The sequence below is a fragment of the Chiloscyllium plagiosum genome, chromosome 13, assembly GCF_004010195.1.
Source record: "Chiloscyllium plagiosum isolate BGI_BamShark_2017 chromosome 13, ASM401019v2, whole genome shotgun sequence".
NCBI lineage: Eukaryota > Metazoa > Chordata > Chondrichthyes > Orectolobiformes > Hemiscylliidae > Chiloscyllium > Chiloscyllium plagiosum.
In genome coordinates, this window is record NC_057722.1 from 59,458,597 (window position 1) to 59,478,083 (window position 19,487).

Here is a 19,487-nt window from a genome sequence, read left to right on the forward strand (position 1 = left end):
ACTCTGAACTTTGCATCTTCGTGTCTTAGTTTATGTTACTTTTTGTTGACATGATCTCTCAAATCACAGAATATCAGGGGATGTCTGAGAAAATACTGCATAGGTCCTTTTCAAATATCCTTCAAAACATATTATGTTAAGATATTATCTTAAAGGGCCAGAGTGTCGTCAAATTGACAAAGCAATAAACCAGATAAACTGATCACATGTCAATGCCCGGCCAAGGGGTAATCTTCGAAGGATTATAATATGAGAAACCTAAAATGTTCTTCATAAAATAAATGGAAAATTGAAGACAGTCAGCAAATTTTTTTTTCATGGTGAATTATCTTGGATGGGGCTTGTTTATCAGCCTCCACTACAGAAATGTAAGGGAAGGAAATAAACAGGAGCATAGAGGTACATGCAATAAGGGTACAACTGCTATCATTGGTGACTCCATATAGATTGGACAAACCAAACTAGCAATGATACTGTGGAGGCGGATTTCATGGAATGTATACATGATGGTTTTTAAGATCAATACATTGAGGAATTAACTAGAGAACAAGCTATCCAAGAGTGGGTATTATGCAATGCGAAAGGATTAATGGACAGTCTTTTTCTGCAATTCCATTGCAGATAAATGCTAAAGAGAGAATTGTTCATTAAGATGGAAAGTAAAGTTTAGAAAAGGTTTAGTGTCTTCACTAGCAGAATTATATGTCGAGTGTTCACCATTGTTTACCTGTGGTTAGAATCCATTATATGATACAGAAATCTGGTCCAGGTTTTCTGTTGATTTGAGTGCATCGTAGATAAAATAACAACTTTGCGTACTTTAAACAGGCTTAACAATTTTTGTGACAACCCTGGGAATAGTGGAGCTAGAATTCCCGTTCTCTAACACAATGAGGTGTAACATTCCACCAACCTTCACTCTCGGTGCAATGATGGTGTTGTGCTGTCTACAAATATTTTTCCCTACCACCTGAAAAAAGCAGCAGTGTAAACATCACAATGAGTTTCAGCAACTTGCTATTCCAAGTGCTGTGATTCCTTCCATAGTCTTTGATTTAAAACGGTTCTTTTTTCCCCACTTTAGTCCTCAATCAAAGGTACAAAAATTAAAATGATATTGTTTGCAATGGTATGCATGTGTTTTTTTTGAGCTTCTGCATAGTCATGCATGCACGTAGCTTACAGGGAACATTACTCATAGTCTCATCACTGTGGAAGAGTCCTCTGAGGACTTTTTTTTGTAACCTTGAAATTTAGTGTTCTTAGTCCACACATGATAAGGCTTTAGACATAATAGCTACAATTTTTGCAATGCGCTTGTTGATTTCCACATTGAATGACAGATTGAGAGTGATTGAGGGGCGTATATTTCTGAAGTTATCAATAACTTGAGTCATCTTATCAATGGTAATAAATTGTGGTATGGCTATATCCTCAACAATAACATTGTTTTCCTGATACTGATAGTACATTGCAGCTGGTGTAAGTAAAATGCTGAATGTTGAAGCACTTCGATATTATTTGCTATCAATTACATTGTTGTTAGTTTGGCAACTTTATGTTAAGATCATATCACATAAATAGCTTCGAAAATGTTGTGCACTTGTCCTTTTCAAATCGGAGTTCACTTTTGTGAGGACTGTACATAATAGCTGTATTTGAGAGACCCAGAGATGATGCGCCATGAACAATTTTTCAGGACTATCCATGAAGTTTTGATGTAATTCTTTGGCAAGTTTTTATAAGTTTTAGAACTTTTTGACCTTTTTGCCAAAATTGAACACACTCCGTGCTCCTTGTCTTATATTTGGTGAAACAGAGAATGTTTCCTGAGCCTAGAAATTCTGTTTCTGCAAAAATGATCAAAGATTATATGGAAAAACCCCAAATGTGTTTGAATGCACATATCTATTGGAAAGACTTGAAACTATTCCTCAGCAAGTAAAACTTATGACATTTTTAACAGCGTGAATCATCGCAAGGTATTTCATGGAGGCATTTAATACAAAGTATGATATTCGGGCATAAAGTAAAAGAAGCTTTTAAGGAGCATCTTAAATCAGAAAAGTAAGGTTGAGACCAGGTATATCGGGACAGTAATCTAGTGCTTGCGCTCCAGGGAGCTGAAAGAGCAACCACCAGTGTAATGATTGTAATTGGGAATGTTCAAGAGGCGGGATCTAGAGGAATATAGATCAAATAGAGAATTGTTGGCTTGGAGGAGATGACAGAATTAAAGAGCAAGGCCATGGAGGGATTGGAGAACAGACTTTTCAAGTCAAATGGCTGCTTGTTAGCTAAGGTCAACAAGGAATGATAGAAACTGTAACTCATTGAGAGTAAAGACATGGGTACTTCGCAGAGGTGTGAGAATGAATGTGAGATTTCCACTAGGACTGTACTGGAATAGTTGAGTCAAGAAGTTAGTTCAATGAGTTTTCAGCTATATAAGCTGAGACAACAATGCAGTTAGAGAAGAGAAAGAGGTGGAAATAGGCAATCTTATTAATGGCATATACAGGGGAACCTCGATTATCCGAACAAGATGGGCAGGCACTATTTCGTTTGGATAATTGATTATTCGGTTAATCTATTCAATGCCTTTCCCCTGGGGCTTGGAGTTTTCTATTAAGTCTGCTCCCTGTTCAGACTAGGCAGCAGCACAGCACATGCGAGGTCCCACCCCCCTCAACCCCGTCCAACACTGCCCCTCCCACCCGCCTCCAACCCACTCCAACACTGCCTTGCACGCCCCCAATCTCCGTCCAAAACCGCCCCAGTCTGCCCTCCAACATGGCCCCCTGCCTGCCCCCCAGCCCATCCAACACCGCCCTCTGCCTGCCTCCAACGCCCCCCCGCCGCCCATCCCCAATCCCGTCTCTGGATCAGCCGGACTGGACACCCACGACAAGACTACTGCTGCTGCTGCTCCTACTACCTTTTGGAGGATGAGTCTCCCAATAGCGCGTGTGCCGCGCGCACCCAAACATAATGTTTTACTGCAACTTTTTGACAGGTTCCACCTTTGCCTGTACAGGACAATGCGAGAGAGATTATCTGGGGAAGGGGGTTTTAGGGTACACCCCTCTGTACAATTCCAGGGAAAGTGTGGGGGGAGAGAGGGTGGGAGGTCAGTCACTTAGAGATGGTGCCTGCGCTCCCATCAGTCCAGGACTGTTGTCAGCAGCACTTTTAATCTCTATAAACAAAAGGTGCGATCGGTGTTTAATTAATGTTTCTGTCGGGACCTCAAGATCTCCTTCGGATAATCCAACTTTCGGATGAATGGTATTCGGGTAATTGAAGTTCCTCTGTATATATGAAGTTAAAAATTTAGAATAAAATACAATAAGGTGAACAGACTAGTTTACAGAACTAGAGTGTGTTGCTGGAAAAGCACAGCAGGTCAGGCAGCATCTGAGGAGCAGGAGAATCGATGTTGAAGAGCTCTGGCCCGAAACGTCAATTCTCCTGCTCCTCGAGTGCTGCCTGACCTGCTGTGCTTTTCCAGCAACACACACTCGACTCTGATGTCCAGCATCTGCAGACCTCATTTTCTCCTAGTTTACTGATGGAGACTGATTCCAGACTTATTGCTAAGGAGAAATGGAATCGCTAACTAGCAATCAGGAATCTTTACAGTTGAACTGAGCTATGAGCAGTCAACCCAACACGAAGTGATGTGTGTTGATCGTTTCACCAAGATTTCTTTCCGTCAGTTGTCCAATATGTTCATTGCATGTCATTTGTTTTTCATTTTATTGGTCCAGAATGATTTCTGCTTGATTTCTATTTCTATATATTATCTGTTTTCAGCAAGGAGTGAAATTTCAGTTTCAGGATACATTGCATTATAATTTCAAACTTATTTAATATTGTCATCACGTTTATTTATTGTAATAGATTCAAGACAGTACTGAAATGCTATTGATTAAAACAAATTACACTTGGAATTTTTTGTGTAATATTCTTTACTCACTGCCTCAAATTACTGATTACTACCATCAAAATTAGCAGAGCTGTACTTTTTTTTTTCCCTAAGACAGACTGAGCCTGTAATTTCTATACCAGTCTTAGACAAATCAGAATTGTAACCACCAGTACTTTCTGCCAGAGTCCGAGAATGTCAGACCTGTCTCTTCCAGTGCTGTCTCCAATATTAAAGAATAGCAGCCATGTGCTCACCAGTACTGTGTCTCAGTGTTGGGTAGTGGCAGACCTGTCTCCAGAAATACTGTATCCTGTTGTAATACAGTGACTGACCCTGTCCTGTGTAATGCAAGTTTGTTGCTTTGCTGTCGGTGCTCGTGGAGAACATATGATAATTCCATACACCAAGCACTGTATTTCATTGAAATTTAACTGGCAGTACTAGTTATATTGATAGTGAGGTGTCATATTTGGTGCAAGTTTACTTTAAGATATGCAATATGATATCTGTGTGTTCATACCTGCTTTGCTTACCTTTCTAACTTCATATTAAAACACTATTAAGAATGAGATATTGTTTTTCCCAGGTGTTCTGGATAGCAGTGCTGCTGATTTTGAATCTGTTGATGAAATTTTTGATGCAGTTGGTGATGTTCTGCAAGAAGTGTCAGTTTCAAAAAATAAAGATGACGTACGAGAGATTTGTCAAAAAATGTTTAACACCCTTAAACTGTGAGTAAACATTTTCTTTCATACTTTTGTGTCATGGATGTTTTGTCAGCAAGATGAAAAATCTTAAATAGTTGTAAATGAAACTCCTTTAAAACCTGTACTGTCAAAACCTGCATCAGTATAACAGGAAAACGTTCCACTTTGACTTGCACAACATTGTAGATATACCATGTTTGTGCCTTGTTCAGTGGGCATGCGTTACTACAGAATGATGTGATAACTTTTCATCCTTTGTAACTATGCAACATTCAGCAGTTGTCAACTTTGTAGTAGTTGAACCAAATGCCTAAGTTGTGCAGACATCAAGTTGGTGATAAAATAATGTTTATCCTTTGCTCCAGTAATGCCACTGTGATGCCATTTATCAAAGGGGGAGAGAGAGACCGAGAGAGAGAGACAGAATGAATTAGTGCAGCTTGACCTCAACGAGAGAGATCATGGGTGAAAATCTTAGAGTTTTCTTGACTCTGTAATGGGTGAAGATGTGATTCATGGAAAAAAGGCCTCATTAATAAAAGGAACTTTAATATGCAATGTTGCAACTTTGTCACATTCCTGCAAATATGTTTTTATGGATTAGTATGAATTAATGATTTATTGTTATAGTTTTCAAAATTCTATATCTGTGTGTGAACAGTTGAGGCCAGTGGCATGTTATCTTTGTGTCACCCAGGCTTGTAGCTAACATAATTATTGCTTTTACTTGGCAGCAATACATCCAACTCCTCAAAATCAAATGTGCTGTTGAAAGCTCCTATACAGCTCTCGCAAATGACTGGGCACGCTGGTGAGTAATATGTTGGAGTCCTGTAATATCTCTGCATTGTGAAACTTTGTTCTTCGTGTCAGTCTTTTATATAACCAATTTCTTTATTAATTTCCTTCTATTACCCTGGACATTGTGTCCTTCACTGGGGTTTCTCCTTTCCTGAAACCTCGACTTGAAGTTTGCTAAGATGTGATTCACAGATTACTGCTGCTAGATTAGAGATATGCATCACTGCTTTGGACAAGTTTGGTTCATTGCTTAGAAAGGGAATTGAACTTGGGATTTGTGCAGTCTGTATAGATTGACACCACATTTGAACTGCACAGTTAAACTAAGAAACTGGGGTTTTCAAGATGCACTTTAAGGAAAAAAGATCTGATAACTAATCCCACACCCCTCAGCCTGCTTTGTTTTAAAAACACAAGACCTGATTAGTTTCAGTGAGTTAAGTTTTACACCATTCAGAACTACTTATAGAGGTGATTTGTCGCACAGAAGGAGCTCTTTGTCACTCCAAGAGCAGGCCAGAGGCTGAGATATGCAGAGAATAACTCCCCTTCTGTTCTCTTAAAGCTGGCCCACTATCTGCATGAAACACATCCCCAGGATCTGCACTTGCTTTTACATGGAACTCAAACCATACTCACATTCAACACAATACAAGGCAAAGCAGCCACTTGATTGGTATCGTATTCACCACCTTCAACATTCACTCCCTTCACCATAGATGCAGTGGCAAGAGTATGTACTGCAGAAACGTACACAACATCCTTTGACAGCATCTTTCAAACCCAGGACCTCGACCATTGAGAAGGAGAAGAGCAGCAAGTGTATGGGTGTGCCACCACCTGTAAGTTCCCCTCGAAGGCACATATTATCCTGACCCAGAACTTTAAATCTAATACTAGGTTAAATCCTGGACTCCCCTGTTAATGGCATTTTGTGTCGACCTATGCCCTAAGAACTTGTAGTTCAAAAAGGCAGCACTTAAGACCAGTTAGAGATGGACAATGATAAGACACCCCATGAGTGAATATTAAAATATTTGTTCATCAAGTCTATGCCAGCTTTCTGTAGAGCAAATCATTTTAACTGATCTGGCCTACATGTGACTTCACTCCCATAGCAATGCAGTTAGCTTTAAGCAGTTAGGGATGAGCAATAAATATTGGTTTAGCCAGCAACACCCACATCCATAAATGAATGAGTAAAAAGGGCACTAGATACATGGGAACCTTACTGCAAGTTCCCCTCGAAGCAGCTCCCACACTGACTTGGAAAAATGTTGCCATTCCTTCAGTGTCACTGGTTCAAAATCATATTCTTCCATTGAGGATGTACCTACAGCACATGGACTGCTGTGGTTCAAGAAGGCAATTCACCACAACCTTCTCCAGGGCAATGAGGTACGGGCTTTAAATGCTGGCCAGCCAACAACACCTGCAACTAAGTGAATTTTTTTTAAAAACCCATTATTGTACTCTATCCCTGTCAACCTATACGTTTATTTTCTTCACATGTCTATTTAATTACATTTCAAAATCATGGATTGCCTCTTCTTCTGTTGCCCTTGTGGGCAGAAAGTTACAGGTCATAATCACTCGCCACATTTTAAAAAATACTTTTTTCTGACATTCCCTCTGCATTCCTTATGTAAAATTCTAAATCTTTGCCCCTAGTCTTTGTACCCTCACTAATGAAAACAGTTTTTGTTGGTTTGACATATTCAAGCAAGCCTTATCAAACAAAATGGATTCTCTCCATGCCCCATTAATATGTCCAGTCTTTTCAATGCTATAAATCTTCTCTGTTATCCTGACTTGATTTTTTGAACACTTTGTATCTTTGAATATTATGTCCCCACTCCTCACCATTTTTAGGCCACACTTTGGTTGCTGTGATAGAGTTGTTTTCCGACATGACAATTTGTGCTTGTAGCTGATCAAATTTACTCACAGCACTTTGTGTTTGCACATACATTCTAAATCTGTGGCTGTTGTTTCTACAGCTGTGTGGAGGCTGAACATGCAGAAAAAGGAAAGTGAAGTTTGAGTGTACTGAAGCCAGTTGAGAGACCACACCCTCCTCTATAGCAGAGATTGGATCTGACTACTTGCCAAAGTGTATTTTGTATACCCAAATGATCTTGGGCAATAGCAGAACAGTACTGCAGTTGCACTGTGTTGAGCTTAACAATGTTAAAAATCACACAACACCAGGTTATAGTCCAACAGGTTTAATTGGGAGCACACTATCTTTCGGAGCGACGCTCCTTCATCAGGTGATAGTGGAGGGCTCAATCGTAACACAGAATTTACAGCAAAAATTTGCAGTGTGATGTAACTGAAATTATACATTGAAAAATTGATTGTCTGTTAAGCCTTTCATCTGTTAGAATACAGTGATAGTTTCACTTCTTTCGTGTGTAAATCACACAACTTTTTTTTTAAAGGGGCATTCTCTGGTTAGCTGGGAACAAGGGGGATAGCTAGACAAAAGGTTGAAGGTGTTAGCCCCCTGTGTTCTCTGTCTATGACCTGATGTTTAGATTGATTCTAATCTAAAAAGTGAGATAACAGTTTTACATAAATTCATGCAGTTTTTGAGCTCAGAGTTCGACATGAATGTATGCAGTTTTTGAGCAAAGTGTAATGTAACTCTGCAAGTACAAATTCACCCCACAGAATATATGTGTGCATGTGGGTCTTTGTCTGTTTGTGTGTGTGTCTGTCTGGGGTGGGGGTTGTGAGAAAGTGTGTGAGTGCAGAGTGTCTTAAGTCTGTGAGGGGGTGCATGTGGGAGTGTATCTCTCTATAAGGGTGTGTGTGGGTGTCTGTGTGCGCATTTGTGTGTACCTGTGTCCATGTGTATGTGAGTGTGTGTGTGTGTGTGTGTAGTGCAATGGTGATCACCTATAATATGACATGAACCCAAGGTCCTGGTTCAGGTCCTCCCAATGGGTACCGAACTTAGCTATCAGCCTCTGCTCGGCCACTTTCCTCTGCTGCCTGTCCCGAAGTCCACCTTGGAGGATGGTCACCCAAAGGTCCGAGGCTGAATGTCCTGGACCACTGAAGTGTTCCCCAACTGGGCGGGAACCCTCCTGTCTATTGATTGTTGTGCGGTGCCCATTCATCCGTTGTCGTAGCCTTTGCTCGGTTTCCCCAATGAACCATGCCTCCGGGCATCCTTGCCTTCAACGTATAAGATAGACAACGTTGGCTGAGTCACATGAGTACTGCCATGTACAAGGTGGGAGGTGTTCCCATGCGTAATAGTGGTATCTATGTCCACAATCTGACACGTCTTGCAGCGTCCACTGTTGTTAACAGTTAACAGCTGTCACCATTGTTAACAGCTAACCCGAGAATGCAACTTTAAAAAAAGGTTTTGTGATTTACACACGAAAGAAGTGAAACTATCACTGTATTCTAAAAGATGAAAGGCTTAACAGGCGATCAATTTTTCAATGTATAATTTCAGTTACACTGCAAATTTTTGCTATAAATTCTGTGTTCTGATTGAGCCCTCCACTATCACCTGATGAAGGAGCGTCGCTCCAAAAGCTAGTGTGCTTCCAATTAAACCTGTTGGACTATAACCTGGTGTTGTGTGATTTTTAACTTTGTATAACCCAGTCCATCACCGGCATCTCCAAATCAAGCTTAACAATGTATGTCATGGGTTTATAGGAAAAGATTGGATTCTCTTTTTTTTTCTTTCTATATAATATGCTGAGTGCAGACCACAAGACAGAAGACGTCAAAGGAATCTGGATGATGAGAAGGGATTTAGGCACGGTGAGTGAAACCATTTTTCAGAGCAGACTACTTTCTCTGAGTTAATACACCTTTAATGCACCTAGATTACTACCTTTGAAATTAATCATGGAAAAGCCAAATTCTAAACTCTGAAACCAATAATGAAAATGTTTGCGAACTGAGCCCATGAATGCAGCGTATGCAATATACATAGTCAAGAAGTATTATTAGAACCACTAAACAATCTTGTATTAATGACCTGGAACAAAACCTAAATTGCTGGAGAAACTGATCAGGTCTTGTAGCATCTATGGAAAGAAAGCAGAGTTAACATGTCAACTCCAGTGACCCTTCAGAACAATGATGAGATTAGTAACAGGTTTTATTCATACATTGTCTGACCATTTAATCAAAATAAAATTATCAAATGAAATATAATGTGGAGAAATATTAACTGATACATTGGAAAAATGAGCATATAAAACATGAAATCTAGTAGTATAATCCTGCAGGCCATACAGGGATAAAGATTCCTGGGTGTGGCATGTACTAAATCTTCGAAGGTGGCAAAATGAGTTGACTATTACTGTAAACTGAATTTAACAAGTCCATAGAGAGCAAAAACTAGGAAGTTGTATTTTTTATTCTTTCTTGGGACCCGGGCACACTGGCATTTGTTGCCCATCCCAAATTGTCTTTGAACTGAATGGCTTGTTTAGAATTTCAAAGGGCAGTTGAGAGTTATTGACATTGCGGGAGGTCTGGAATTTCAAGTAGTGCAGACCAGATAGGAATGGTGGATTTCTTTCTTGAAAGGACCTTAGTGAGCCAGATGGATTGTTATGACAACTGATAATGATTTCATGCCACCATTTCTGAGGTGAAGTTTACAATTCCAGATTGTGAACTGAATTTGTATTCCATCAGCTTCAATAGTGAAGTTTCTGTCCCAGAGCCTTTCATCTAGTGATGTTACCACTACACTTCCTTTCTATAAAACATTGATTCGACTTCTGATTTCTTATAATGTCCAGTTGTGCTCACCTCTCTTTGAGAAGGATGCCAAAGCCTTGGAGAGGGTGCAGAAGAAATTTTACTGCATATTAATAATGCTGAAGGATTACAATTTGTTGGAGAGATTGCAGAAGTTAAGATTATTCACCTTAGAGCAAGGAGGATTAAGCAGGTATTTGCGGATGTGTTCAAAATTATGACCGGTTTTGATAAGAATGGTCTTGATTTGGAGCAACTGTTTGGGCAAAATGCAAGGGATTGGCAAATGTGAGGAAAAGGTATTTAGCAAACAATGAGGTTATTGTGATCTAGAGGTTGGCCGAAGTGGATTCAATTGTGATTTTCAAAGGAGATTTGGAAGTTGACACGGTTATCGGGGAAAAGCAGGGGAGTGAGAAAAATTGGAGAGTTACTTCATAGAGCCAGCACAAGCCCAGTGAACTACTTTTGTTGTTATGATCGTCTTCTGTAATTCTGTACAAGAAAAGTGAGTTCTCATGAGAGAGAGAGAGAGAGAGAGAGAGAGTTGGCTCAGTCTTTCAGCTTGTGAAGCACACTTTTAGGCTTTAGGCTCTAGACTCCACTTGACACCTTCCACATCTTCGGGGCATATAAAAGTGCTTTACAGCTTGTGAATTCACTTGAGCACTAGGTCAGTATGGTTTCACGTCTGATTTTTGCACATAAGATGTTCCAAACAGTGATGCTAATTACCCTAATCTTTATTTTCAGTGGGTTTGATCAAGATAGAAAAACAAGGGGTTCTATCCTGCTACTTATTCTGATTATGCTATTTTACATCCTTGCCAGGGTTTTGGTTGAATAGATTTTTGAGTGGGTGCCTTGTCTGTCATTTCAATTAACTTTAATTGAGCTTTCTACTTAAACTATGCACTAGAATCAGTACATTGGCACTTGAATCACAAGCCAGTGGGCCAAGCTGGCACTTGAAATTCTGGAATTGGAAGTGGCAGACTTATTTCTGCCAAGGTGGAGAGCACTTAATTTTGTAAAGGCATCCACAATTGTTTTTTGTTTGAGTCAATGTTGTAATAATCGTTCATTGCGGGCACTTCCCTTATGCTGTCGATGAATTGCTAAAACGGAATTCATTAAAATATGTCAGTTAACTCGCTGAGCTTGAAGATTTGTTTTCAGGTGTTTCGTCACTATACTAGGTAACCTCAGTGAGAGTCTCCAGTGAAGCGCTCTGTTTATAGGAATTGATTTCTTAAGGTGGGTCATGTCATTTCTGGTTCTTTTTTTTCAAGGGAAGGTAGGTAGGATCTAAATAGGTATGTTTATTGATGGAGTTCTGATTAGAATGCCATGCCTCTAAGAATTCTTGTGCATGTCTTTGTTTCACCTGTCCTCGGATGTGTGTGTTGTCCCAGTCAAAGTGGTATCCTTTGTCTTATGTATAGGACAGGCGAAACAAAGACACGCACGAGAATTCTTAGAGGTCTGGCATTCTAACCAGAACTCCATCAATAAACACACAGAATCTAAAATCGATTTACCTTTCCTTGGAAAAAAAACTGGAAATGACATCACCCTCCTTAAGAAACCAAGACCTGTAAATAGAAAGGCGGGACATACCACCAGTGCTTCACCAGAGACTCTTAACTGATGATGTTGCCTAGACATGGTGACGAAACGTTTAAAAACATCAGTCAAGCTCAGCGAGCTAACTTACATACTTATAATCAATCTGAACTACAAATCTTCTCAAAAATTGCTAATTCATTAAAATTCCCCACTGGCTTAAAGTATAACTGACTGAAAATTAATTCTGTTCTCAACTTCAATACATCTAACTGTGGACCAACTACCTAATCTCTCAGTTTGTTCTACAATTGGAGCAGTTTGAATTTGATAAAACTGATGTTTGTCAAATTGGTGATGTGGAAAGCACCAGAGTCTCTGTATTTCTTTAACGTCTTTTGTGACCCTAGGACATAAAGTGCTGTTTGCCCAATGAAGTGCTTTTCAAGTCCAGTTAATGTTAAAGAACAAGCACAGAGCAAGTTCTTAGAAACAGCTTTCAGATATTATGTTAGACCAACTAGTTTTGGTATTTGTGAATACTCTAGGAAGCCTCAAGGACCCTGATGCTATTGAAATAGTGGTGTGGGATATTTTACACTAGTCTGAGATTTTGCATCAAACCTGAAAGTTGGCACTGCCAATGTTTTCTCAATATTTTGCTGAAGTGTCAGCTTGAATCATATGCTCAGGTCTTGAGAGTAGGATTTAATCCCCAAATTTTATCATCCATAGATAAGATTGCTACCAACTGAGCTAAGGTGATCATTCGGAAATATTATCATAAAAAAATAGCTTTTGTACGTTCAGTGATTCAATTATTCTCCACACTTGGTTTTGTTTCTCTTCCACCACTATTATTTCAAAGCTGCCAAAAGAAACCGCTGAGCGATGGAGTTATTAATTCTGGTTTCATGTATTCCTGGTGGATTACCTCCTGTCTCAAACAGCCCTTCCCAGTAAAACAACAATCTGATAGTTATAAAACTAATAGACAAAAGTGTTCAAAGAAAATTAGAATAACAGTTGCTGCTTTTCTTTAATTGTCCCAAAGGTAATTTGTTCCCAGTTTGCTCATAGTAATCCAGAGAATGATTCTTCAATTCCTGAGTAGTCCTGGGAAATTAGCAACCTACTGAGTAGTCTTCAATCTTGTGCTTAATTAAAGCCCAAGATGGGAGGAGACTTGTGTAGGTTATAAAACCAATGTCCGAATGGCATTTCTGTCTACTTTGAGCTTAGTGTCATATTTGCATTAAGCTACAAGCACTAAAATGAGCCTCTTACCTGCATTGCTTGCGACGGCAAGTTAATCCTTTCCATTGATTGTTACAACTTAGGCTGCATTATGTCTCTGTTAGCTTGACTTCTCAGCCACCACTGAATGTCCCTGATTTTTCTTATTTCATAGCATAAGGAAGCAGAATATGGTGTCACAGTATCCTGAAAGCAATCCTTTGTACAGAATCCTTCTATTATGTGGATAACTGAATGTGCTGACTTATTCAATCCCAGTTAAGTGCTTCAGTTTAGTACCCAGTTTTAAGGAGGAGAAAAAAAACAGCCTAGATTTTTGTTTGCTTCTCTCACTGTTTCATCCGATGGAAAATGCCAGCAAAGATATTAGCATGGAAAATGATTGCGTTGTTCTGCCTTGGACCCCAAGTATTCTTTCCTGATGAAGGGCTTTTGCCCGAAACGTCGATTTTCCTGCTCCTCGGATGCTACCTGAACTGCTGTGCTTTTCCTGCACCACTCTATTCTCCGCCCCCCCCCCCAAGTATTCAGATTACCCAGTTTCAGATGGTAATGTATCTTAGAGTATCTCTAAATCCAAGATAAGAATTTTATTTTCTTCTGCTTTAATGTCATGTAATTTCAGACAGTAGATGCTAAGAAACTTGAGAAAGCTGAAGCACGGCTAAAAGCAAAGCAAGAAAAGAGGACGGAGAAGAATTCTCAGAAGACTGCAAATCCTTTGTAAGTGCTGGAATTCAGGAACTGGAATTTGCACAGAGCTGAGCTTTGCTCATAGATTTGACACTCTTTGTTGGAGTATGTAGAGTGGGAAAATAGAGGATGTTAATAAGCTCAGGTTGTTCAGCCTTGCAAAGGATATCTCGTTTTTCTACTGATTAAGGAATATTGTTTTGTTGCAACACAGTCATCAGTTTGAGGTTTGTATCTGTGCCTTCTGATCAGTTATACCTTATTGCACTATATATAAATCCAAATACTATTTTTAATGACAGTATTTGGTTTCAGAATTGCAAGACTTCTGTTGTTAAAGTGCCTTTGAGACCATGGGCTTTCCCAGAGGGATTTATAGCCTGTGATTTTTAAGGTGGGAGCACCATTCTTTATATGAGAGAGAGGCCCAGAAGCATTCCATTTGGCAATGAACTTAGTAAGAAACAGGTTATGTTGCAAGCAGAGCTGCCTTCAAACCAGTTCTGAAAGAGCCTTTTGGTTTTTTTATGACCATTAGGGTTGCTACAGTTTGTGTGCAATTGCATGAAAAGTAACAAATGTAATGACTGTTCAGGAAAGAGAATCCCATCAAAATATTTAATTATAAACTGGTTCTGGAGCTAAAAATTATAGAGCTTCTGACAACAAAACAGGCTCAAGTAATTTATGTCATAAAATTTTACTTTATTGAACCAGTGGATATTTTCACTAGTTCAAAGGGTGAGACATTTTTAGTTAGCATTTTGAACAATCTCAATGCCTCAACTCAGACCCTCCTGCTGCAGCTCAGTGGAGAGCTGTGTAATCTTTTATCATGAGATAATGTGCCTTTATTTTTCTCTCTGCCAAAATGAACAATTTCACATTTTCCACATTATACTCTATTTGCTAGATCTTTGCCCACTCGCTTAACCTACCCAAGTCTTTCTGTAGCCTCTTTATGTCCTTTTCAAAACTTTCTCTCCTGCCTGTGTTGTAACATCAGCAATTTAGCAACCATATTTTCTGTTCCTCCATCTGTTCAATCTTCTGACCAACCACCCAGCTTTGAACAATTAGATACTTTTTCTTTTAAGTGTGGTAACCTTGTTTTACAACTATGGATGGTAGGTCCAGTCCTTGGAATTTTCTTTCATGTCAGAAAATGTTCCATATATTCCAAATATTCCCTTAAATGTCTGCCAGAGCATCTCTGTTTACATGTCCTTCAATCTAATTTGCCAGTACAGTTTAGCTTTCATGCTGTCATAATTTCCCTTGTATAAATTTAAAATGCTACTCTTTGAACCACTGTTCTCTCTCTTGAGCTGAATGTAAAATTCATCATATTATGGTCACTGTAATCTAGTGACACCTTTAGTATGAAATTATTAATTGATCCTCAACCCTGGGTGACTGGCAGTGCACTGAGCACATCTCTGAACTGCTGTCTGAGCTCAGCTGCTTCTTCCCACCGTCTATGCACTGTCATCCAGGGCTGGGTATGCTTGCAGAAAATCAAGCTGCACTATTCTTGGGACTCATCACAAAATTAAAGATTTTCTTAAAGTTCACAAAATTCCTCAAGTATCTGCCTTTTTTTTAACCCAGCTTGACAGAAATCACAAACCAGATTTCTGCAATTCACGGCAATTACTATTTGTTATAAATAAATACATCCTAGCTACAGGTAAAGGAATTGTCAGCATAATACTCTACTAGTTAACATCGACTCTTATAGTTCTAAAGAAGGATCACTGATCACTTTCTTTCCACAGATGCTGCCAGATCTGCTGAGTTTTTCTAGCAATTTCTGATTTTTGACTGTACTAAACTCCCCTACAAACACAGACAGGCAAGCACAAAAGTAAATTTTGTGTTTTGGATGGAGGGTAAAACTGGAAAGGCAATTCATTGGTTCCTGACTACTGGGTTTGAGAAGACCCCTTTGGCTTGCTGTTAGCACTTGCTGCTTCTCAATCTCCCTTATCCAGGCACTTCCACTTGTGTTTAGCTGGCACAAGTGACTGGTTCACAACTTTTAAACTCTGACTTTTTGATTAAAAGCCACATTTACAATAACTGCTGATAGAAAATAAACTGGCTTTCTTCAGGCTTTAGATTTCTTTTAAACTGCAGAGAAAAGACAGCACCTCCCTTTTCAGAGGTCCAAAAGCTCCTTGTTATCACTGCTAAGCTGTTCAGTTATCTGAATTCAGTGCAGTCATTGGTAGACAGGAGACATTTGCACACTGTTTCACAACCATCAGAATTTGGTGCTACCTGAATCTCACTTCATGCCCACCTCAGCTCCAACTCATCCCAGTAACCCCTCATTGCTTGAACAAGCAGCAGTGTAAACAGGACTTTGGGTGAGTGTTGGTAACCTGCTTTTAATTCCCTTCCACAATCCTTTCTACTTTCAAGAAAGGTTCCAGCCTACTGCTTTGCACCTCCAATCATGGATTCTGTCTCCTGAGGACCAATGACAGGGAGGGAATCTGTGATTGAAGGAGAATGACAGCAAACATGGGGAGACCTTTCTCCGGCCACCTATGATTGACTTTTCCTGGCCATTTCCAGGGCTTTCAGGGGTTTTTTTTTAAAGTTGCTGCTCGGAGGGAAACATGCAAGTAGTGGTGTTGCCATATATTTGCTGCCCTTGCCTTTCTAGATATCGGAGCCGCGTATTTGGGATAGTTTCACCTGGCATAGTTTCTAGTTTGGCACCATTTAGAAACTATCTAGTTCAGTCCTTCCTAGGCTTTAATGGATTATCTTAAATTTTCCTGCATTGAAATCTATTTACCATTGTTTTACCCTTTCACTAAATCTCTTAATTTGTCCCTGTAATTTTATACTTGGAAATAAATTCAGAATTTACTTTTAATGAACTTCAGCTTTATCTAACAGTCTCTTCATGAGGGACTTTACCCAATGTACTCTTGGAGTCCATATAAACAAATCCATAGGTATTTCCTGTGGTAATGCATTCAAAAATTTCATTGAGATTTGTCAGGTGCAACCTATCCATTTATCCATGAGTATGACTCTCTGATCAGCAGAAAACTTTTTTAAGGCTTTCAATCACTAATTTCATCACAATAGATGTCAGATTGTCTGGTCTTCAATTTTCTAGTTCCCTCTAGGAGGAAATGGGCAGATACTATAATGTAAGGTAGTTGAGTCACTGCTGTATAGTACCACATGGCCAATCCATTTGAATGTTTCTTCCTCTGAGGAGTTGTTAATGTTCAGTGATTGTAATTAAGTCACGTGATTAAATAGGTCTGAGCGACTGGTTCAAATGTAAGTCATGTCTTGCAATGTTCTTCCAATGTGTTATGTTTATCCCCAAGCATTTCTCTAGTGCAACGCTGAGCCTTTGAAAGCAAATTACAAGATGGAGCAGTATTACAGACCTCATTTGTTTCGCTGTATTGATTCTAGCTTATCAATGTTAGAGGACCTGTCAGGTTCCAGTTCTCAAAGTTAAGCCACTGCTTTCAGTCTTGTTGTTGTGACAAGAAACTGGCATTGCTTTTAGGTAAACAAGGAGCTGATCTATTTGTATGTATTTACCTGTCAGAATAATACTAGTGCGTAGGCATGAGGAAGTACGCAGCACTGGAGGTCCAGAGCCATTTTTCAAAAATTCATTTTCTTAACAAAAATAAATAAACCACTGCCTTTCTCAGTTCCTCTAAGCACATGTTTTATCCTTTTTGAAGTCGCCCCATGAGACTTTTGATTGTTTTGTATCTGCTTACCATTGCTAATATTGTTGGCAAGCAGCCCCCCTTTACTGTTTCAGAAAGGAGTCGGGGAAATGATATTGGGCATTGGGAAAGATCTGGAATCCTCTGAGCTGATTAATGGACTTTGTAAGGTATGATGTTCTTTGCTAACATGCACTCATCCATGGAAGGTCAGTTTGTCTTGGTGAAGTTCCATGATTTCCATTGGTGATGAAAATGAATGGCTGTATGGTTGGATTTGCTTTGAACATCTGGACATGATGTGTTGTTGCTTGACACTAGCTGAAGATGTCACTTTATTTTCAGGTAATGCAAATAAAATGAAAATATCCTAAAGATCTGAATGCTAAAAAATGTGCAGTCTTATCAAACGTTGTCTAATTTTCCTCTTGTATGCACCTTCCAAACAACTTTCTGCCCAAAGAATCATCAAATTGTGCCAGGTTAATGGATTAACTTCAAAGATCCTTTTGAAGTGTGGTTTCTCCTGGAGCTCTGTGCTTTGATGTGGCTTTTGCACTGACACTTTCAGAACTTTCTTGCAAGAGAAATTAGAAATAAATTCCTGTTGTAAGATGTTGATGTTTTCTTTTTATGCTGTGGTCAAGCTCTTTATTTTAAAAGAGCAGATTGTCAGTTACTCATGGTGCCAAATTTGCAAATTATTTCGAGACTTGCCCAAGCTGCTCGTTCTTTGAACTGTCCAACATAGGATATTTATACCATTAATCTGAACTGGAATCACAATCTCCAAGATGAAAAGCTAGTGCGGTAAATGTATTACTGATATCTCTTCCTCACTAATAACCAAAAATGAATATCTAAGACCATAAGACATAGGAGCGGAAGTAAGGCCATTCGGCCCATCGAGTCCACTCCGCCATTCAATCATGGCTGATGGGCATTTCAACTCCACTTACCCGCATTCTCCCCGTAGCCCTTAATTCCTTGTGACATCAAGAATTTATCAATTTCTGCCTTGAAGACATTTAGCGTCCCAGCCTCCCTCCAATGAATACAATCCCAGGATCCTCAGCCGTTCCTCATATGTTAGACCTACCATTCCAGGGATCATCTGTGTGAATCTCTGCTGGACACGCTCCAGTGCCAGTATGTCCTTCCTGAGGTGTGGGGACCAAAACTGGAGCTTTATAAAGTCTCAGTCGCACAACAGTGCTTTTATATTGTAACCCTCTTGAATCTAATTGAATGTATTAAATGAGTGGTACAAACCGTGCAATCCAAATTAGACAGTCTGCACTGCTTGGCTTTAGCGTTTTGCCAGATTTTTTCTCATGATCAGCATGCAGTCATTCCCAGTCCCATAAACCAACATGTGAGACTTCGAATGCATGATAGGTGCTGACATAATGTTACTCAGGAGTGGAACAGACAAACTTCATACTGTAATGAGCATGCACTCTCTACTGTCAGGATAAAATAAACGTAGGTCACATCAGCAATTTATGCAATTAAAGACAAATCAGCTGAAGGGAGAGCATCTCCTATCAGGATAACCATGTAGCACAGATGCAAGAGAGGTGGATGTTGATGTTATCACACCTGTTGATATACCTATGGAAGCTTCATGTCACAGGGTAAAGCATGGATCTTTGGAGAAAGAACAGCTATTGCTTGAAATGCTTGATATTTATTAGTGATACCAAGCAAGGCCATCATGTGGAGCTGAACAAAAGGGAAGGGATAGCAGAGAAGTATTGTGTGGACAGCCATATCAAAGGTTGTGTAGATGACAAAGGAGCATCATGCATCATGGTGGTGGTGAATGTTGTGCATGACTTTTTGGAGCTCTTAGTGTGTGGATTAGTGAGATTTGAGCAGAGAGTTGAGGGGAGAGGGCAAGCAGTGATCAAAAATGTGAAGAATGTCAGACTGAGGATGAATTTGTAATAAACAAGGGCCTAATGTGACTTTTTTTTGAAGGAGAGGATTATGACACTGAAGTGTTTGCAAAGGAGCATATTGTTGTGATGGGGAGGCATGTCATGTGCATGTCATAAGGTCATA

At 39.5% G+C, this 19,487-nt stretch overlaps 1 protein-coding gene across 2 annotated transcripts in view; it reads left to right on the forward strand.

Annotated features, from left to right (window-relative positions):
- abcf3 (ATP-binding cassette, sub-family F (GCN20), member 3) overlaps window positions 1–19,487 on the forward strand; it is a 102,566-nt gene that overhangs the window by 18,106 nt on the left and 64,973 nt on the right. For both annotated transcript variants that reach the window (XM_043702561.1, XM_043702562.1), the window contains 4 exons: window positions 4,518–4,662; window positions 5,373–5,449; window positions 9,176–9,231; window positions 13,634–13,731. In XM_043702561.1, the coding sequence (XP_043558496.1) occupies window positions 4,518–4,662; window positions 5,373–5,449; window positions 9,176–9,231; window positions 13,634–13,731 (376 nt within the window). The remainder of the gene's footprint in view (window positions 1–4,517; window positions 4,663–5,372; window positions 5,450–9,175; window positions 9,232–13,633; window positions 13,732–19,487) is intronic.